The sequence below is a fragment of the Corvus hawaiiensis genome, chromosome 2 (genome assembly GCF_020740725.1).
Source record: "Corvus hawaiiensis isolate bCorHaw1 chromosome 2, bCorHaw1.pri.cur, whole genome shotgun sequence".
Taxonomy (NCBI): Eukaryota; Metazoa; Chordata; class Aves; order Passeriformes; family Corvidae; genus Corvus; species Corvus hawaiiensis.
Window position 1 is genome coordinate 116,049,660 of NC_063214.1, and position 17,568 is coordinate 116,067,227.

Sequence of the window (17,568 nt, forward strand, 5' to 3'; positions counted from 1 at the left end):
AGAAAAAAGGCATATTAAGGGTGACAACTCTGCTACAAATTATAATTTTAGCAAATTTTAGATTTATAATACAAAGTAACATGTTACAGAAAATAAAACCATTCATTCCTTATGCAATTTTAACAAGAATGTTCATTTAAAAAACTGTTGAGAGCAGTAACAAAGCTACCCAGATGCCCAGCAAAGTTTGCATGTCCTTTCATGCAGTGTTCAGCAGACCACAAAAATCAGCTAAAACAGCATGCCATTCACGTTTGCATTCCTAAGAAATAGCAATACTAAAGAAAAATCTGTAGACAGTGACTGACATGAATACAATATGAGAACATCTATTTACACTGAAGATAAGGATACTTTCATAATAATGTTTTAACAAGATCTATGAGAAATGCACAGAGAAGAGTGTTAATACTTTGTGGTATTTATTCTTTCAAACCACACCATTTACTTGTAATTAGAGTTCTCTTTAAACACACGTGCTAATTAAACTGACATGCTTTTAAAACTTGTGACAGAATGAAGAATTCTAATGAAAAGTGATGGCATTACATAAAAGAACCTCCACCATATTTAGGGAAAAATTGCAAAAGTATTATTTCAGATATCATTTCAACTGCAGTTGAAATTGGATGAATTCAATCATGCCTATAAATCTGTTGTCAATTGCCAAGGAATATTATGATTGACAAATCAAGTTCTGTTCATTAATAACAGCTTATTCCTCCTGTGCCCATTAACACATCATCTCTGGTAACTCTTGCTGAATTCTAATGAAAGGAGCAGCCAGGAGGCAGTTATTTATATCTGTAAAGATTACAGCATTCAGCAATTGTGGAGCAGAATAACGAACAAGAGTTCTCAGTTCTGTATTTTTGCACGCTCTGGAAAGGAGGGAGGAGAGACTCCATCTAAACTATGGGATCTCTGAGTGTTTCCAAGTCTTAAGTGGTGTATCCACCTCAACTATATTCAATCCATCTTTTAGGATGAGTGTGGATAACTCTCAGTTTTTCAATTTGATGGCAGTCTTTTTACCTGAGAGAAAAAGTCCAACAGCTTCAATTTGGTCAAACTACAAATCAGCCAATTGACACACTTGACTCTTTAAGGCCTTGAAAAGATACAGATATGAAAATGTCCTAGTCCATTTGAAGCATTTTGAATTTCATCCTAAAGAAGAATCTCTTTCAACCTTTCCCCAAATACTACAAGCAAGAATTTAGTCATATTCTTACTCTTGTCCTTTTCGCAACTTCACAGTATTGAAACAAATTAATAATTCATTTCATATTAAAGATCTAAAACACACTAAACAGCTTTACCATTCTAACCACCCAAGGCTGCACGTGTCTTTTTCCATTGAAAAATAATAATAGTAATAATAATAAAAAATCCTTTATTTTCTTCTTGAACAAAACCACGTTGTGTTAGATACAAACAACAGGAACAAACATCAGAAATGACACATATCAATGCCTTCATCACAAAGTAGTAGCATGGAGAAGATGTGTCTCAGTCTACATGGATTTAACTAATGATTGTGGGGTTCTCAAATGCGAAAGAAAAACGATTAATTTCTTAATATACAACGATAGGAGGAATACAGGGCACACTTAAAGACTGAACTTCAATGCTTCTGTGTTACTAGCTAAGAAAGAAAAGGAGTTCTTGAAAGGAAACAGTAAGAAGCAAATAAAGAGGCATTGTCACTTGACAGGTTACTTACATGCACAGAGGCCATTGGGAGTAAGACAGCATGAAAAATGCACAGGGGTCATTGAGATATGGCTTGTAATATATTAGTAAAATAAAAAGTATATGCACAAAATAAACTTTACCATGCAATAGTCTAAACACAAGGCAAATAAATCACATTAAGAAATGATAAACATATTTTATAAAAGCCTGGCAATTTTCTACATTATGCATAATATGAAGCATAGCTCTGGTATGTTCTTTCCTGAAGCCCTGCAATAATTTTTCAGCGAAATAAATAAAAGATATATCTAGATATCACTGCAGCATATCTCTAGAGCATTTATAAAAATGTCAGTGAATCTAATAATGAAAAAGATATTTCATTTTTTTCTGTGGGCTTTGGTTTAAAACTGATTTTATACTGATAAAACACATGCTCATGAAATTGCCTAATACTCTAATATGAAGCATGGAGGAAAGAACAACAGGACTATATTTTCTCGTAAAGGAGAATGTATTTGCTTCTAAAAAGTAACTGAAATCATCTCCTGTTTACTTTATAAACTATGTCTGATTTGCAGAATAATCTCATTTCTACTTCCAGTAATATTCCCAATATACCACACCAGCTCTCAAATCATTAGCTGGCCACACAAATCTGAGTTGACTATGAACTATTTTACTGGGTCATTTCTCAGCACCCCAGATCAGTTTCACCCCTAAGAGAAAAATAACACACAAGTCCAAACAGATTACACACTGCTGATCAATATATTTGATTTTATACTAGGATATAAGAGAAATAAATTCTACTTTCCTGTAAGAGCAACATTTTGACAATGACTCTACTTGGTTTGGATCCAGCAGAAGAAAGATCTGGTTTTGATCCTGAGACAGAAGCACTGAAAGGTTGCAAGGGCCAGTGTTGCCATATTCCTGACTAACAATCCTGGTTGAGACAGAGCACTTCAGAGAATGTGAATTCAGTGCCACCTCAGTTAAACCTGAGCTCACACGAACACCAAAGCAATTCATAATACTCATATATTGAATATCCGGTATTTGGTGTCATTCCCTGGAATATTACTGGCATCACCTTCAGTACCTCAGGGACACTAAGATCAATAACATTTCTACAAGAAATCTTTATTTCAATCTGTGCTTCCATTAACTTTTTGACTTAAGGGAAAGGGGAAGTTGTATTCTGAAGGGAACAGTTTCTTTTATGGTCATTATCGTAATTTTTAATGTTCTTATTTCTAGTTTGGCAAACACTTGCTCTGCTATAAAGCCAATAATGATATAACAGCACTGCTGGTGAAGGCAGGTGAACTGTGTGAATCAAAGTGCTGTCAACCTTCTCCAAAATGTCTCCCTAGGTCAAGACTGGAAAGTCTAGATTCCTTTCCTTTCAGGAATTTAATAGATGCAAATCTTTGAGCTAGTTCTGCTCCTACCGTACTGCCTGCTCCTTCTCCTTCCCTGGCTATCCTTCCTTTAGCTCACTCCTTTGTAGCAGGCCCTGCTTACTCACACTGACATTTTTAGTTCTGTATTTGCATTGAGAAATGCATTAAGAAATGTATCTGCCCTAAAGAAAAATATCCATGGGTTTTTTTGGGCTGTTCTTGATCCAGTTCACAGCATGGCCACGACAGAAGGGAGGAGCAAGGCTGTGGGAATGTGTGCTGGGAGCAATTGATTATTATCAATATCTCAAGTACCTTGAGACCAGTACTGTCAAAGACTTTGGCTCATAAAATCCAGATTATTCTCAACAGCTTTTGTTATAGTCATAATTAGTAAAATGTGGTTGAGCGTTACTGCAACGAAGGGGAAACATTAGAACAACTAGAGTGTTAAACCAGCAAAAGGAAGGAAACTACTTAAAGCTTTCAATCTGCTTGTGAGGGCTTTTCAGGGTAACAAATAGTTTTATATTCACCTGTGAACATCTTAAATGCAACATTGAATCAAAAAGTATAAATGATAATTACTGTTCTTTGATTTCTTAGAATTTACTTTCAAATTACTTTTAAGGAAACGTTTTCTGTAATAGCGACACATTATGAGCTCTTAAACTGCACACAGACTGTGCAAGTAAAGAGAAATATGTGAAAACATAGATTTATATTGTTTAATAGGTGTGTTCAAGGATGCAACTGAAAAAAACCTCCAGAAATTAATGTAATATAAAATACTGTCACTACACTGCTTGGACAGGTACATCTTTTGATTCTAATAAAAATCTCTGCAAGTCTCTCAGGAGACCACAGCAACATAAGCATCACAGAACGTGATATCAATGCAGGAGCAACAGAAAAGTGTTGAAAAGCAGTTTCAGCACATTAAATATTTATATTAAAAGAAGAAAAGAAGCAAATTCAGCTCACAAATGAAGGGGTCTTTCTTCTTTACTACTAAAACTAATGAATTTTGCTTGACAAGGATCTCTTACTCTACACTTACAAAATTTTCTAAAGCAATTCATTTTTTCAGTAGTCTAAACTGAAGCCCCAAACTCAGGATTCAAGCAAAAATCACTGCAGGGAGGATAAACCTCCACAGCTGGTTCTATCTGGTAACTGTAAATAACACACTGACTATACAATGGCTCTTACTCCACTTCCAGCTGTACCACTTCAACAAAAATGCTCTTTCATGATGTTTTCACATATCTATAACTATAAACACACATTAACAAGGATGACACAGAACAGTCTTCTGTAGAGCACAGCATAATTATACAGGTTGCAAAAATCATATCCTGTTGGGTTTCTAATGCTGCTTTAAACATAAACCCCCAAACAATCTAAGCCTGTTATCAGGATATACTATGATGCACTGATTTTGTGGCAGCTTGCCTCTCACTGACTAAGCTCTAGGCTTAAATAGCAAAGAACAAGCAGAGTAACGTTGGCGTAATTAGAATTTTACTTATATTTTCCTAAGTAACTCATTAGGTTCATATAAGAGTGCCAGCAGAACAATTAATGGCAAGGCTTAAACTGCAAAGAATGTAACCTGTTAAAGATACCTGCATTTTTTGTTCATACCTGCATTGTGCTTTGCCAAATATTTGTCTTTGTACTGCTTTTTTTTCTTTCCAAACCAAGTACAGCTGGCCTGTTGCTCCTGTTTGGTCTTCTCCATGGCAATACAAGCAACTCGCCTGACATATGGAGGAGAAAGAAACATTTTCTGTTGTAATCAAGGATCTTAAAAAAGCTGCACAGAATGAATTAGAAAAGTAAGACTTTTTTTATAGAACAAGAAAACAGTAAAACTTTTAACAACATTTTTGTTTTGATGACTTAAAAGAACATATATATATATATATATATATATATATATATATATATATATATAGGGGTATTTTGATGGAAGAATATTTTCTTAATGGTAGATGATGGAAGCTCACAGATGAAGTGAGCATGGGAGGAAGGGCAGCTCCTGAAATGAATCCAGACCATTCTGCAGCAGATCAGAATGGAAGAGCACAAGGTCTGGAAAGACCACCATGGTCTGAATTACTGCAGAGCAAGTGGTGCTGTGGGACTGTTTGGAAGGTGATCTTTGGGGTGAAGCACTGCAAGGTACACCTGTGCCTCCCTTATGCCAGGGCTTGCACAGAGCTCAGGAGATGGAACTAAAGGTCTTGTGTGCCTCTGTTTCTCTTCTGAAAAAATCTCCCTTAGCCAGTCCAGGAGGCACAGGAGCTGTTAAACTCCGTGCAGAACTCCAATTCTTTTATGGAGCAAATCCTGTATGAAGTATTTTGGGCTAGACTATCCATGTTGATAAACTTTGTTGAGTTATGGCCGTATCTTCCAAGGCCCAGGACTTGCTTGCCAGAATTTGTGATGATGCATTTCAATTTTTTCCTAAACAGCTCCTGCAAGAGGCTGTTTAAAGGCTTTGCACTGCTCAGTGCCATTGCTGTTCACTGAACCTATCATTCAGGAATCTTAGCATTGAGATTTTTCTGCTTTTTGACATTCACATGAAAAATGAAAAGGAAAGAAAACCCTGAAACTCCCTCAATGACCTTTTTGCTTGGTATCTTGCTAAGACCTTATTCCTGCAGCACTTGCATGTAAGCAATGCTAATGAAACCCCTGTTTAGAAGCTGAAAGAGAAATTATTTGACCCTCTTATATAACCTATTTGCATGTAGCCATCTTCAATCCTAGTTTCCTATAGTATACCAGAAAACACACTGTTTATTAACAGAGGAATTATTTTTTTCAATGTAATCACACATATGATATTGCATGTAACCCTTACTGTTATGCATATATGAGAGAAAAAAAATCAATGCCACACAAATTGAGTCAATATATAGACTCTGAGAAAAAAAAGGAAAAAAAAATTCAAAAAACTAGCTATACAACAGTGAAAAGTATGAGAGACAGAAATAAAATCAAAACTAAGTTCATTTTTATAGAAAACATAAGTCATACCATTCTTGAAGTTCAGGAGAAGGAATAAGACCTGCAGTACCATTTTTGGAGTTCTCAAGTTTACCCTGCCACCAGTTATGATCATCTTTGCTAATGATTTGGATAATATCACCAACTCGGAATCTGATGCCAGCTTCTTTGCAGGGAATGAGGTCATCCTTTGCTGGATCATATTCAAATTGTGCTCTTACATAGATCTACAAAAAAAAGAGTTTATAAGAGACACTGCAGCATTATTACCGATATGGCATTCAGAGTAACAGGTGAAAATCTGATCTGTGAATGCAGCTACACATATTGGTTGCAACAAGCAAAGAAAGAAACAAAAAAGGAAGGTGCCAAAGCGTAAGTGATAGTTGAAAATGAAAATGCCCCCTCCAGCAAACGATGGAGACATATGATGTTATTTCAGCAGCTCATGGTTTCTACATTCTATGGAACCTGAACAGCAGAAATGTAATAAACTCTCATAGAGTCTCTCTAATAGTTATTAACTATCACAAATCATTACAGAACATAAGCCAGCACCTTACAACTCAATTTGTAATACACTTTCCAACTGAACTCCCATGGTACGTTTTAAAAATTTCTGAGGTAGGAAATTTTATTGGACAGTATAAAGAACTTAGGCTTTATTAGTGATCTTTAGAATGAGAATTTTAAAGATTTAAGACATTTAAAAAAATCTTTTTCAGGAGGTCCTGTATTGGACCTATCACAGAGTTACTAAAGAGGAATGTGGAAGTTCTTTGTATGGGCTTTTCAGTAAAAGTCTGTTCCTGTGTAAATAAAACTCATGATTTGAGCAAGTTATTCTCTAAGGAACATTAACAGAAAGAATCCAGACTCTGACTTCACAATTTAAACTAATATACCAATCCTATCTTTGTGTGTTACTGAGGTCTCAACTCTAGAAAATAAAAATAAAAGTGATCTCCAGTTTTGGTTGCTAATTACAACCAAGGATCTTAAAATCAAAATTAAATGTCATGCCCTAGGTGGATAATTTCTGTAGTTCATGAACTTCAAACACCACCCTACAGCATCTCAGACAGCCTTGTATACACATACTGCTGATTTTCTTACTAAAAATTGACTAGATTAAAAAAAGCCCAACAGTTGCATTGCAAAGTAATAACCTTCTTACAAACTGCAACAATCACTTTTCAACTTTGCTCAAATTCTGCTCCAGAAATAGCTGTAAGTATGCAGTGTTAGCACTATTCATGGCACTTAAAAAAGTAATCCGATCTGCACACTGAGATATGAATAAATTAACTTAAAATGGCTAATCACTTCTATCTTGTATCTGATGTATTTTTATTGGTTTGCAGCGAGAGCATCAGATGACAACACCAATACAGAACTCAACTTTTAATATATTAAATCTGACCCTTGTTCTGCTGGCATTGAGTGAGCTTAAAAAAGCAACCCACCTTCTTTTAATTACCTGAGAAATAGGATATTTTGAAACCAATTATGTTTATTAATTTGTTTTCCATGAAGTAATCAATATTGAGCTGATCCCTTATTTTGCCTGAAGCTTATCTAATATTGGTCTAGAAACATCAGCAGTATTTTCACTGTCTAGAAATGTCCCTGTTTTTCAAGTCCCTGCTCCAGCTTGAGCCATTATCCACCACATACTGGCAATTCATGGAATTTTACAGACTTCCTCATACATAAACATGTATCTGTTTTCCAAGCCCTTAATGTTTTCCAGGATGACAAGAAAAAGATGTTGGTTCAATGGGAAAAATCAGGTAAAAATTGAAAAAATCAGGTAATTATAAATGGTGTGAGTAAGAGAAACACCATTATTTTGACATTGCCTTGAACAAAGTTTCTTCTCCTGGGGAAAATACCCTATGAGGACCAAATGGAAACCTAATATAAATGTTTGGAAGGGGTACCATGGAGCCTTTCCAGGTTTACATTCAGGCAGTTGGAGTCTTCAGAAGAAAAGGGAAATCTGAAAGAACCATAGAGACCTTTAAAAATGGGAAGTGAAGTGAGAGCAAACCATTCTTGTAATAGAAGTTCTAGACAGCTCAACCAGACAGCAATATAAAAAGATTCTCAAAGACAAGAGTTAAACTAGCTGATTGACTTCTTGAATGGAATTGCAAGAGCTATTAAAAAAATTCCTGGTAGAGAAGGAGGCTGAGTACTCAGTTAAAAATTCAGAGGTAGATTCTGGAATGACTATATATAACTGGAGCAGTTACTTGAGATGAATCACAAATCACTTGACAGTATGTGTTCATTTGGAGGCTGCAGTAAAAAACCAAAAATTCTTAATATTGCAAAGAAAATGATAGGGAATCCTCTGAGGAGCCCCTATGGGCTTTCTTGGAATTCTCTGTAGAGGGAAGATCTTTCTTTGGTCTGTGATGACTTGCACAACCAGCAGGTCAAGGTAACAAAGTCAAAGGAGGTTATTGAATATGGGATTTAAGACTGAAATTTTAAGAGACCATCTTCAGATTTATCAAACCTTAACAGAAACTGTCTTTAATGTTTTTTTTTTTTGAAGAGCTTTGTTAATGTTAGTAATTAGTTTCAGATAAACTCAAGACTTGAAATCTTTGTCAGCACAATATTTTAGAGTTTTAGACACCTGCCCTACTTGTTTCCATGCCAGCTAAAATAGAAATTTCAGCTTTCCTCTAAGATTAAAAGCTGCACAGGTGTCATGGGTTTGAACAGAACCACTACAACAGGACACTGCACAACAGGAAGTCTATTAATGCATTCTGAACTAAATCAACATCTCCAGTTAAATTCACAATGACTTTGTAACTCCCACACATGTGGACACATGAAAAACAACAAAAAAAGCTATTTTGAATTAGCCACAAACAAATGAGTTAAAAAGAAAAATGAAAAAAATGGAACAAATTTTCCAAGCTTAAATGTTTTAGTCCAGCACATACAGAATATGAGGGGGAAAAAGGTAAGCAGGGATGTTTGCTAGCAGCTAAGTTTACAAAAATTCCCATGGAGGATTTCTATTCACCTGTCGTCCTTTTGGTTGTGTTGTCGATGGCAAGTCCTGCAGAATAAAGTCAACCCAGGAGAAGAAATTTTCATTTTACTTTTTAAGGGTACATAACACCGTTTGTTAGTGATTCATACTACGTTACAGTAAAATGGTAAGTTAGACAAAAGTATAAAGCATTGACCCATGTTTAGAAATAATTCTTTTCTTAAAGAAAAATCAAACCCAGGCTGTTTAGCAGCAAGCTGAAGAAAGCAGGTAAAAAGTTTAAGCAGATAAAGAATGTGCTTTTTAATAAATAATTCAGCATCTTCAACACAAAAGCACCACCAAGTGAAAGAGGCTCTTTATGTGAATGCCTTTTCCACTTAATACTTAAGTTTTGCTTTTAAAAGAGAGAGGCTGCTATAAATACTAAAAAACTTGTGATTAAAAATGTATAATGTGATCAATTGTGCTGAGAATTAAGATTACAACTACTTATCATGTTATAAATTCAATTTAATTCACAAAAATGTCTTAAATTTTTCATTCACACAATTATTTTTCATTCTACTAATTAATAAGCACTTTACCTTGTGGCAAATAATGTCTAAGTTGCAATTTTTATTAATAGTTAAAGAAAGAGTTACTTGGTTTTGTTTTTTTTGTTTGTTTTTAGCTAGTCCCATGAACTCACGATATTGACAGCACTCACTGAAGAAACTTGTGTGTAGTTACTACACTGGCCCAAATAACAACAAATGATAAACAACATGAATTTTAACATTAATGTACTTTAGGAAGAACAGGAGATCGACAGCACTTTTCTACCTGAATACATACAAAACAGAAGTACTTTGTGTTAAAGATGTGATGGTAATAGCTTGGTTTGTAGTGCAGTTTAAAGCCACTTCCTTTTGCTTTCCATACCCAGGCAAGGCTCATGTTTCACACAGTATGTGCACGTACCACGACAGCAGAGAGCACACCAATTCCTTAACTCAGATAGCGGAAACCAGTACACGTTCCAGAGGGCTCTCAAAACACAAAACTTAAAGAAAAAAAAAAAATCTAAAATGTCTTGGGATACCAACTGCACAGTTACTCTTCCTTCAAACTCTGCTTCCAAAGCTCAGGATGGAAATAAAAACTTCCACTTTAAACCTCTGCCTAGTTTTGAGGAAAGTGCTGACAATGATTTAAGGATGACTGAAGTGTCACAGTACAGTTATTAACATTTAATTCACGGTATGGCTTTTAATGAGAAGAATATGTTGGAAAAAGCCCTTTAAAAAAAAAAAAGAAAACGGGGAGTTACATATGCAATAACCTGGGTTCTCTCAGCAGGACAAAATTTTCCACTGACCACACGATAAGTTTAACAGTAATGGCAGATGAGCACCAACAAAACTTTCACACTTTCTCTGTGTGGAACTGGAAATCTTACCGAAACAGAATTGTTAGTGCTGCTATGACCATTAGCTGGGGACTGTCTGGATGTAGAGGGGGAATCTCTCTGAAATAAGACACAAGGTTCATTAACAACACAACACTATCACAGGAACACAGATATATTTCAAAGAACAGTTACATCCACAGCCTTATAACCAATTGCTTAGCTGCTTCATTTGTGAAATGAAGTTTCCACACCTCAAACTCTGTAAATCTGAAAAGTTTTTCCATAGCTTAAGATTCAGGTTTGACATTTTGATTTATTTGAGTTAATAACTACCTTTATGTTGCCTTCAGCTTTTTAATAACTGGGACTTCTGAGGTCTCATGTGGCTGACAATGCTACCGGCCCTTAGTCATACACCAGTCTCGGTTAAAATACCTGAAAGCTACACTCTGAATAGTACTTGGAATAGAATGAGGCCCATATCCTGTTTTAAAGATGTTTCTAAATATTTTTTCAGCTATGTGGTGTTGATCAGTCTTTACTCAGCAAGATGCATCTCTCTGCAGTCTCAAAGACACTGAGGCTGGGGCCTGAGAAGGAAGCTGGATTCTCTCTCCTCACTTCTCATCCATTTTACAGCACAAATGAGGGTTTTCTTCCAACATCCTTAAGGGCTTGAAAGTATCAAACCTTGCCAAAATATAACACTTTGAAAAAGCCATTTCCCTTGACCCAGACTACGATGTGGCCCTACACTTGAGTGAAGAGACAGCAGACAGGGTGATACTGGGAATACAGGAGGGATAACAGGAATTCCTGACTGGGTTTTTCAGAGCAATGTTTCTCACATGCCACTTTGACTGTATAGTGCTTAATTCCATGATAATTGAGCCATCTCTTCCAGAAATAAAATAATCCACTCTACACATTGTGAAAAAAATAAAAATCCCTTTTACCCTCAAAGGAATTCTGGAATATAATATTCCACGTCAAAGGTCATCTTAGGAATGTCTGGTCATTTTGTGTAACATCAAGGACAGCAGAGAAAAAGGGCTAAAACAGTTTTCTAAGCAAACAAAGTTAATCCTATCATATTTTATCAATACAAGTACCTTTTGTGAACAAATTAAGAACCCAGACCTGGAGCCAAACTGTTCATGCAACATTAATCACGGATTAATGCCACATGCCTAGGAACAAAACTTGCCTCCACAAATACTTGCAATGGGTAACAGAATGGGGAAAATCAGCTCTAATTCTAGTTACAAAATCACTCCAGCATAAATGAGAGCAAATAAACCATTCATTACTTTAAAAAAAAAAAAAAAAAAAAAGGCCTAAAGGAATCAATATTCTCTTTTTTTTTTTGGGTGCATGGATTATCAGCATTCTGTCTCTGTTATTTTCTCACTTTCAAGAGGTGAAAAATTAATTTTGAATTTTTTTTCAATATGGTTTGTTATGATTTTTTGTCAGTAATGGCTTAGTAAGGAGCAAGGGAAAGCTTTTGAAACTGATGCAAACACCCAAATCATTGGGAGAAAAACAAGTTTAGAGAATGCCACTATTTCTGGACAGTCTTGAAGGATTCTGCCTTTGAAGGAAATTTTCTTGGTTTGAGAATGTTTTGATTTGTATTCCTCCAACAATTCTCAACATAAGACAGCATATTATTCAAAGCAAATGTTCATCATAACATACTGAGGAAAATATACATTTTCGGTGCTATTGGTGATTTCAGTACTGTCAGAAATAATCTAACAAGTTAGTCAAGAGACATATTTTTATGTATGACTTTTACATAATTAGGCTGTTCTGTTCTGCCACAATTTCAAAGGCATTTAGATTGTTATTTTCCTAGGGATGGGTGTTTTTTCAAAAAATATAGACTCAAAAGTTAGGAGAAAAACTGTATTATGCACAATTTAATGAGACAAATCAATAAGCAAGAAATCCTTGTAGAATAACAGAACTGCTTAGGACTGGCCTGGAAAACTTCAGTTTTGGTTGTGAGTTTGTTTCTCCAGTAAACCAGTGAAAGCCCCACTTTTCCTGGGAGTCGGGGCAGAAAAACACTTGGAGGATAGTGATTCTGAGTAATGTAGAAAGGTTATTATCATTGTGTATCAGTAAACTTGACTGTCTGGACTTCCCAGTCTTCTCCAGTGCAAGACAAAAAACAACAGAGAAATCTTTGGGGTCATTACTATTCAGTCAAAGAACCACAGAGCCAGAGCCTTAGAGGAAACAACCACAATTATTTTCAAATTATGGCAAACCCACTTTCCTGTTGATTCCTTGTTCTTAGGTGTGGCATCATTCTTTAGGAATGATAAACCAATGCATTTGAGATGCAAACCTATAGCAGAACCCAATTATGTCGAATAAATACAACCTGATCAAATTAGATATTGACAAAAACAGCTGGATCAATGGCATTGCTGCCAGATCTGAAAAAAACCCCAAAACAAGAAAACCACCAAAATCAAAATCCCCAACAAAAAAACCAGACAGACTTTCCAAAAATCTGAAAGTAGTTTTACATTTCAGTCTTGCTCAAGGAACACTTCTGCCAGTATTTTTAATACAAATGCCAAAAAAGTTTAAGACTATAAAAATACTCATAGTTTGAACACTAAGAGAAACCATGGAAGACTAAAGGAAAAAAATCCATGGTAATTACCACCAGACTTTTAAAATCTCGTATTTATAAAAGCTTTTCTTCTTAATAAAACAACGTAAGAGTCTCACAAAGACAATCTGAAACATAAAGAATGTTTATAAAGAATTTTTTTTTTGTTAAAAAAAAGGATTTCCCTTACTATTCTCACATATCTGACACTATAAAATGTTACTTGGGGTGTTGTGTCAGTACAAAGAAAGAATGCAAATGTAGCCAGAGCAAAATGCTTGCTCAGTGGGATAAAACTGAAACATATGAACAGCACACACAGCCATCAGCCATAAGAAGGATGTGTTGCAATAGTTACTCAAGTTCACATTTATGTAAATCTGCAATTTTCTGGGTATCTGATAAAGAAAGCAACACTGGCCCCTTGTTATCTAAATATCTGTGTTAACTGAGGTCATTTGCCACACCAGTGACTAAAGAGGTTACCTCACACCACATCAGCTGATCCAAGTTTCACACAAGGGAATTTAAAAGTATTATGTTTTCAAACAAGGTGTGCTCCATGAAATAGGAGGTCTGGTAAGTGAATGGAAGGCATGGGTGCAGGAAAAGCCACAAATGCCTAAGAAACTTGAAATTATTCAGTTGAGATTTTGAAAACTGCCTAGTGACCCTGAATTACATAGTGTAGGAAAGACTTCCTTAAATATGCAGAAATGGCTCAATATTTAGAAAATAACACTTATTTTAAATGACTACTCAAAAGAAGACAAATATGGCAAGTGAAATTCAAATCCCAGTTATTAAAAAAAAGCCATTCCATGCTCTCCTCACCCTTGTGAAGGCCTAAGATTGTAAACAAAAGGCACATCACCTCTAATTCTACTAATACTTAGTTTTTTCTTATTCAAGATTAAGAAGATGTTTTGCAATCCAATGATGTGATCCTGGTAGGAGCCTCAAACCCCCCACTTTCTCGATTCTGTCTTATATTCCTCTTGTGATAAAACTACACTACATGAGCACCAGTCCATGACTGAAGGAGGAGGAGAACCAAACAAATATATACTGAAGTATTGCCAAAAAAATACCTTAACTAGGAAGGTTATACTAGTGAAGACCAAATATCTCTCTATTTATCCTGCTGGAGGGCACGAGAAGCAAGATTTCTGTGTCTTAGTAATGTCAGTCAACACTGAGTTTTAGTCTTTATCAATGGTTAAAAATTAGATTTATCATCTGAATCACCTTCCTGAAAAATTCAGTGACAAAAATTCTCTGTGTACCAAAGGACTAGTGATGCTTTAACAGGATGATTTAAAAACACTGGGGTTTTTGTGTACACTTGTAACTGATGAAAATCAACCAAAGTCTTAGTGAGGCTGAGCAGGTGGAAAAGACTCATCCATCTCTGACTAAATGAATGCTAAATGCTACAGAGTGTGATAATTAGACATGATTCCTTTTTCTCTTTGATCACACATTTCTAGTTTAGCCATTTTTTCCAAAGAAAGGTAAGTAAGAGTCTATTTTACATTTTTTGGTGAAATAAATAGTAATGAAAAGCCTAAGGACACAAAGCTAAAGAAAAGAGATGATCTGCTATTACTAAAATGACACCTAACAGTATTAATTTAAAGCTTTATGCTGAGTTTTTCCAAATAACCATCTTCCCAGCAAGTCTGCAGTTTCACCAGTTTCTGTACTTCAACAATGGGAAGTGAGGTATCTTTTATTACTATTCCTCTTTGCAGTGTGAAGTCAATACATGGATTTGTCAGCACGCTGCAATTTTTTTAAAAGCCTTTGCATTTCATGAAAAACTTTTGGTTTCATATTTATTTTAAGAAAATTGGCCTCATAGGTGAAACTCTGTCAAACCTTCTACCCCTAAAACCTTTCAGTTTTTGTTGAATTCTACTAGAAGTACAGAAGGCAACCAAAAAGCAGTAACTTTTTTCCTTGCAAACAGATTGTTCTGACAACCTCAATAGCAGTTTCTGTGTATTCTAGCATCTGCTGAGACACAAGAACAATTAGGGTGAAATCACAGCTCTAATTAAGATAAGGTGCTTGACTTCAGCGGGGGTTGTGATTTCACTCTGGGAATTCTAATTTGGGAGCTGTTTGCGCAGTTAAGCATGTGGCACGGAGAGATTGGCATCATCTACACGCTGCATATGCCATCTGTATGCTCAGACTGGAACAGTGGCTCTCAAACAGCCATTTTCTACAATTTAATTCCCTTCAGTTGCAATCTGGAACATAACTTTGTGAGCAGAAGGGAATTAAACGTTGCTGTGCAAAAGCCGTAATACCAAGTTTCTAATTCAGCAACAACTCCAAATCTGTTCTTCTTCTGTAGTGACAAAGACCTTTTTTTCATGGAAACACAATATTAAGCCACATGTAACTGTTACACACAACCATCACAAATTTACCTCAACAGGGTTATACAGAAACAGGCTCTTCAATTAACCCTTAACAGCCCAAAGCAGCAGTATAATGCTTAAAGCCTAAAAAACAGGAGGATTGCTCCTCAGCTTAGGAACTTTTCATAAGACTTCCTGAAGAATGAGTTTAAATGGTCATATTTTAAAGGGGCTTCCTAAAAGCATAAGCCGAGGATCCCCTTTCCTATTTTTTTTTCTTTAATAGGCTGTAAAGAGTTAGTTAAGGTGCTGATGAGATGAATATGAAGGCAGGGCTGAGTAGGTAGGTGGGGCCTACTCGTGTTCCGTTATCTTTGTTGTAAAATTGGTGTGCGTGATCTAACAGGACAGGCAGAAACAATTTCCCAGAAAGCAGTAACATTCAGCCATCAGCAGGCAGTTAGTTACAGGACTGAGGAAGAAAGGGGATGGGTCATTAAATTCATTACCTCACAGGATGAAGATTGCATGCGATAACTTGGCACAATCTTGAAGGTAATACTTCCACGCATTTCCCTCTGTGTAAAGAGAAGCACTTTGAGACTAACGCTGAAGAGAAAAATCTCCAAATTATTAATGCTTGAAAGGAAAACACCACAATTCAAGTATGAAAAGCTAAAATGCTATGGATAAGTTGTCATACCACCTATAAACAAACAGTGAAAATGTCCTGATTAATCTTAAGTATAAATGTACATTACCACTTTGTTCACCTGACCACGTTTTGAATGCCTAGACCCAGAACTGTATTTTAACACCACAGATTCAGAGATGTGTAGGTGTCTTCCATGTCAACCATTTATTTGTAGCTATACTCTTGTCATCTACAGTCTTTGCTACCAAAGTGGCATTTTCTTCCCTTTCATCATAGATGTTAAATAGCAAAACTGTATTCAGTTTCTGGAAGCTGCATTTTACTGTAATAAAGGTAGGAATGTCAAAAATAGTCTTTCATCAAAACAGAACATGGAGTCTGCTACTTTGCATTTACTATTGTGTAAGAATATTCACAACAAGTAGTAACTGCAGAACAGCAGCAGACTGTGACAACATATTTTCTTAAATGGCAATCTGAATATTTGTGCCGCCACAGGGCTGACTTCTGTGGGACTCAATCTGGGCAGAAATGTGAGCACATCACTTCAAGACGTCTGAGAGTTTCCCCCCTTTCTCTCTTTGGCTGGCTTACTGTGACCCCAAAAAAATGTTATTTCCCTTTAAGCTTGTCCGGGATTAGTGATACCATCCAAGATCTCAAGTTAGGGTTGCTTGCAGAAAAATTAAAAATTGTTCCAGAAATAACAAACAGACTCTACTAGCAAGGCCCAAGGTGGAGTTTTCCTGGAAAAAGACAGACTGAGCTCAAAGCAACATTTTTTTCCTTTGTAAGCTTCAGTAACTGCGAGCACAACAGTTACAAACAGAAAGAACTTCTTGTTATGTGCACATGTAGTCTATCAAGAACACAAGAAAAAGGGGAAGTTAGTACACAAAAGTTTTGACAAAATAAGACAAGCACTTTTATGGAGGAAGACTTCAGGTACTTACAAGCATTTTTTGTAGCTGTTCTACAGTTTGATTTGCGACACTGATTCCGTTTATTTCTCTGATTTCATCCCCTACATGTAGCGTACCTGCGGAGTTAACAAACACACAATCACCTCAAGATGTGTTTCCACAAACTGAGATAATTTTAACACAGCACTAATATTCATATAAAGGCATAAACAGACAACAACATTAAAATCATTTTTTTGCTAGATTGAGAAAAGGGCTTTGTATTAGCTACAAATCTCTCAGAGTGCAGTGAACACACAGCAAGAGATGCCTAGGCATTCTACCAAGTACGCAGGAAAAACATGTTTTTGTTATTAAACAATAATATTGAAGCAAAAACACTATATGGCCTGGAGTAGTATAAAGATACTTTAATATTATTCAAAATATAAAACTGATGGCAT

The 17,568-nt window shown here is 35.8% G+C and overlaps 1 protein-coding gene across 14 annotated transcripts in view; it reads right to left on the reverse strand.

Annotated features, from left to right (window-relative positions):
* CASK (calcium/calmodulin dependent serine protein kinase) overlaps positions 1–17,568 on the reverse strand; it is a 190,084-nt gene that overhangs the window by 10,982 nt on the left and 161,534 nt on the right. For 7 of the 14 annotated variants that reach the window (XM_048289565.1, XM_048289538.1, XM_048289558.1 and 4 more), the window contains 6 exons: positions 17,156–17,241; positions 16,057–16,125; positions 10,592–10,660; positions 9,181–9,216; positions 6,162–6,358; positions 4,755–4,870 (listed from right to left, as the gene is read on the reverse strand). In XM_048289565.1, coding sequence (XP_048145522.1) covers positions 4,755–4,870; positions 6,162–6,358; positions 9,181–9,216; positions 10,592–10,660; positions 16,057–16,125; positions 17,156–17,241 — 573 coding nt within the window. The remainder of the gene's footprint in view (positions 1–4,754; positions 4,871–6,161; positions 6,359–9,180; positions 9,217–10,591; positions 10,661–16,056; positions 16,126–17,155; positions 17,242–17,568) is intronic. The other 7 variants (XM_048289603.1, XM_048289597.1, XM_048289575.1 and 4 more) reach the window with 3 other exon arrangements.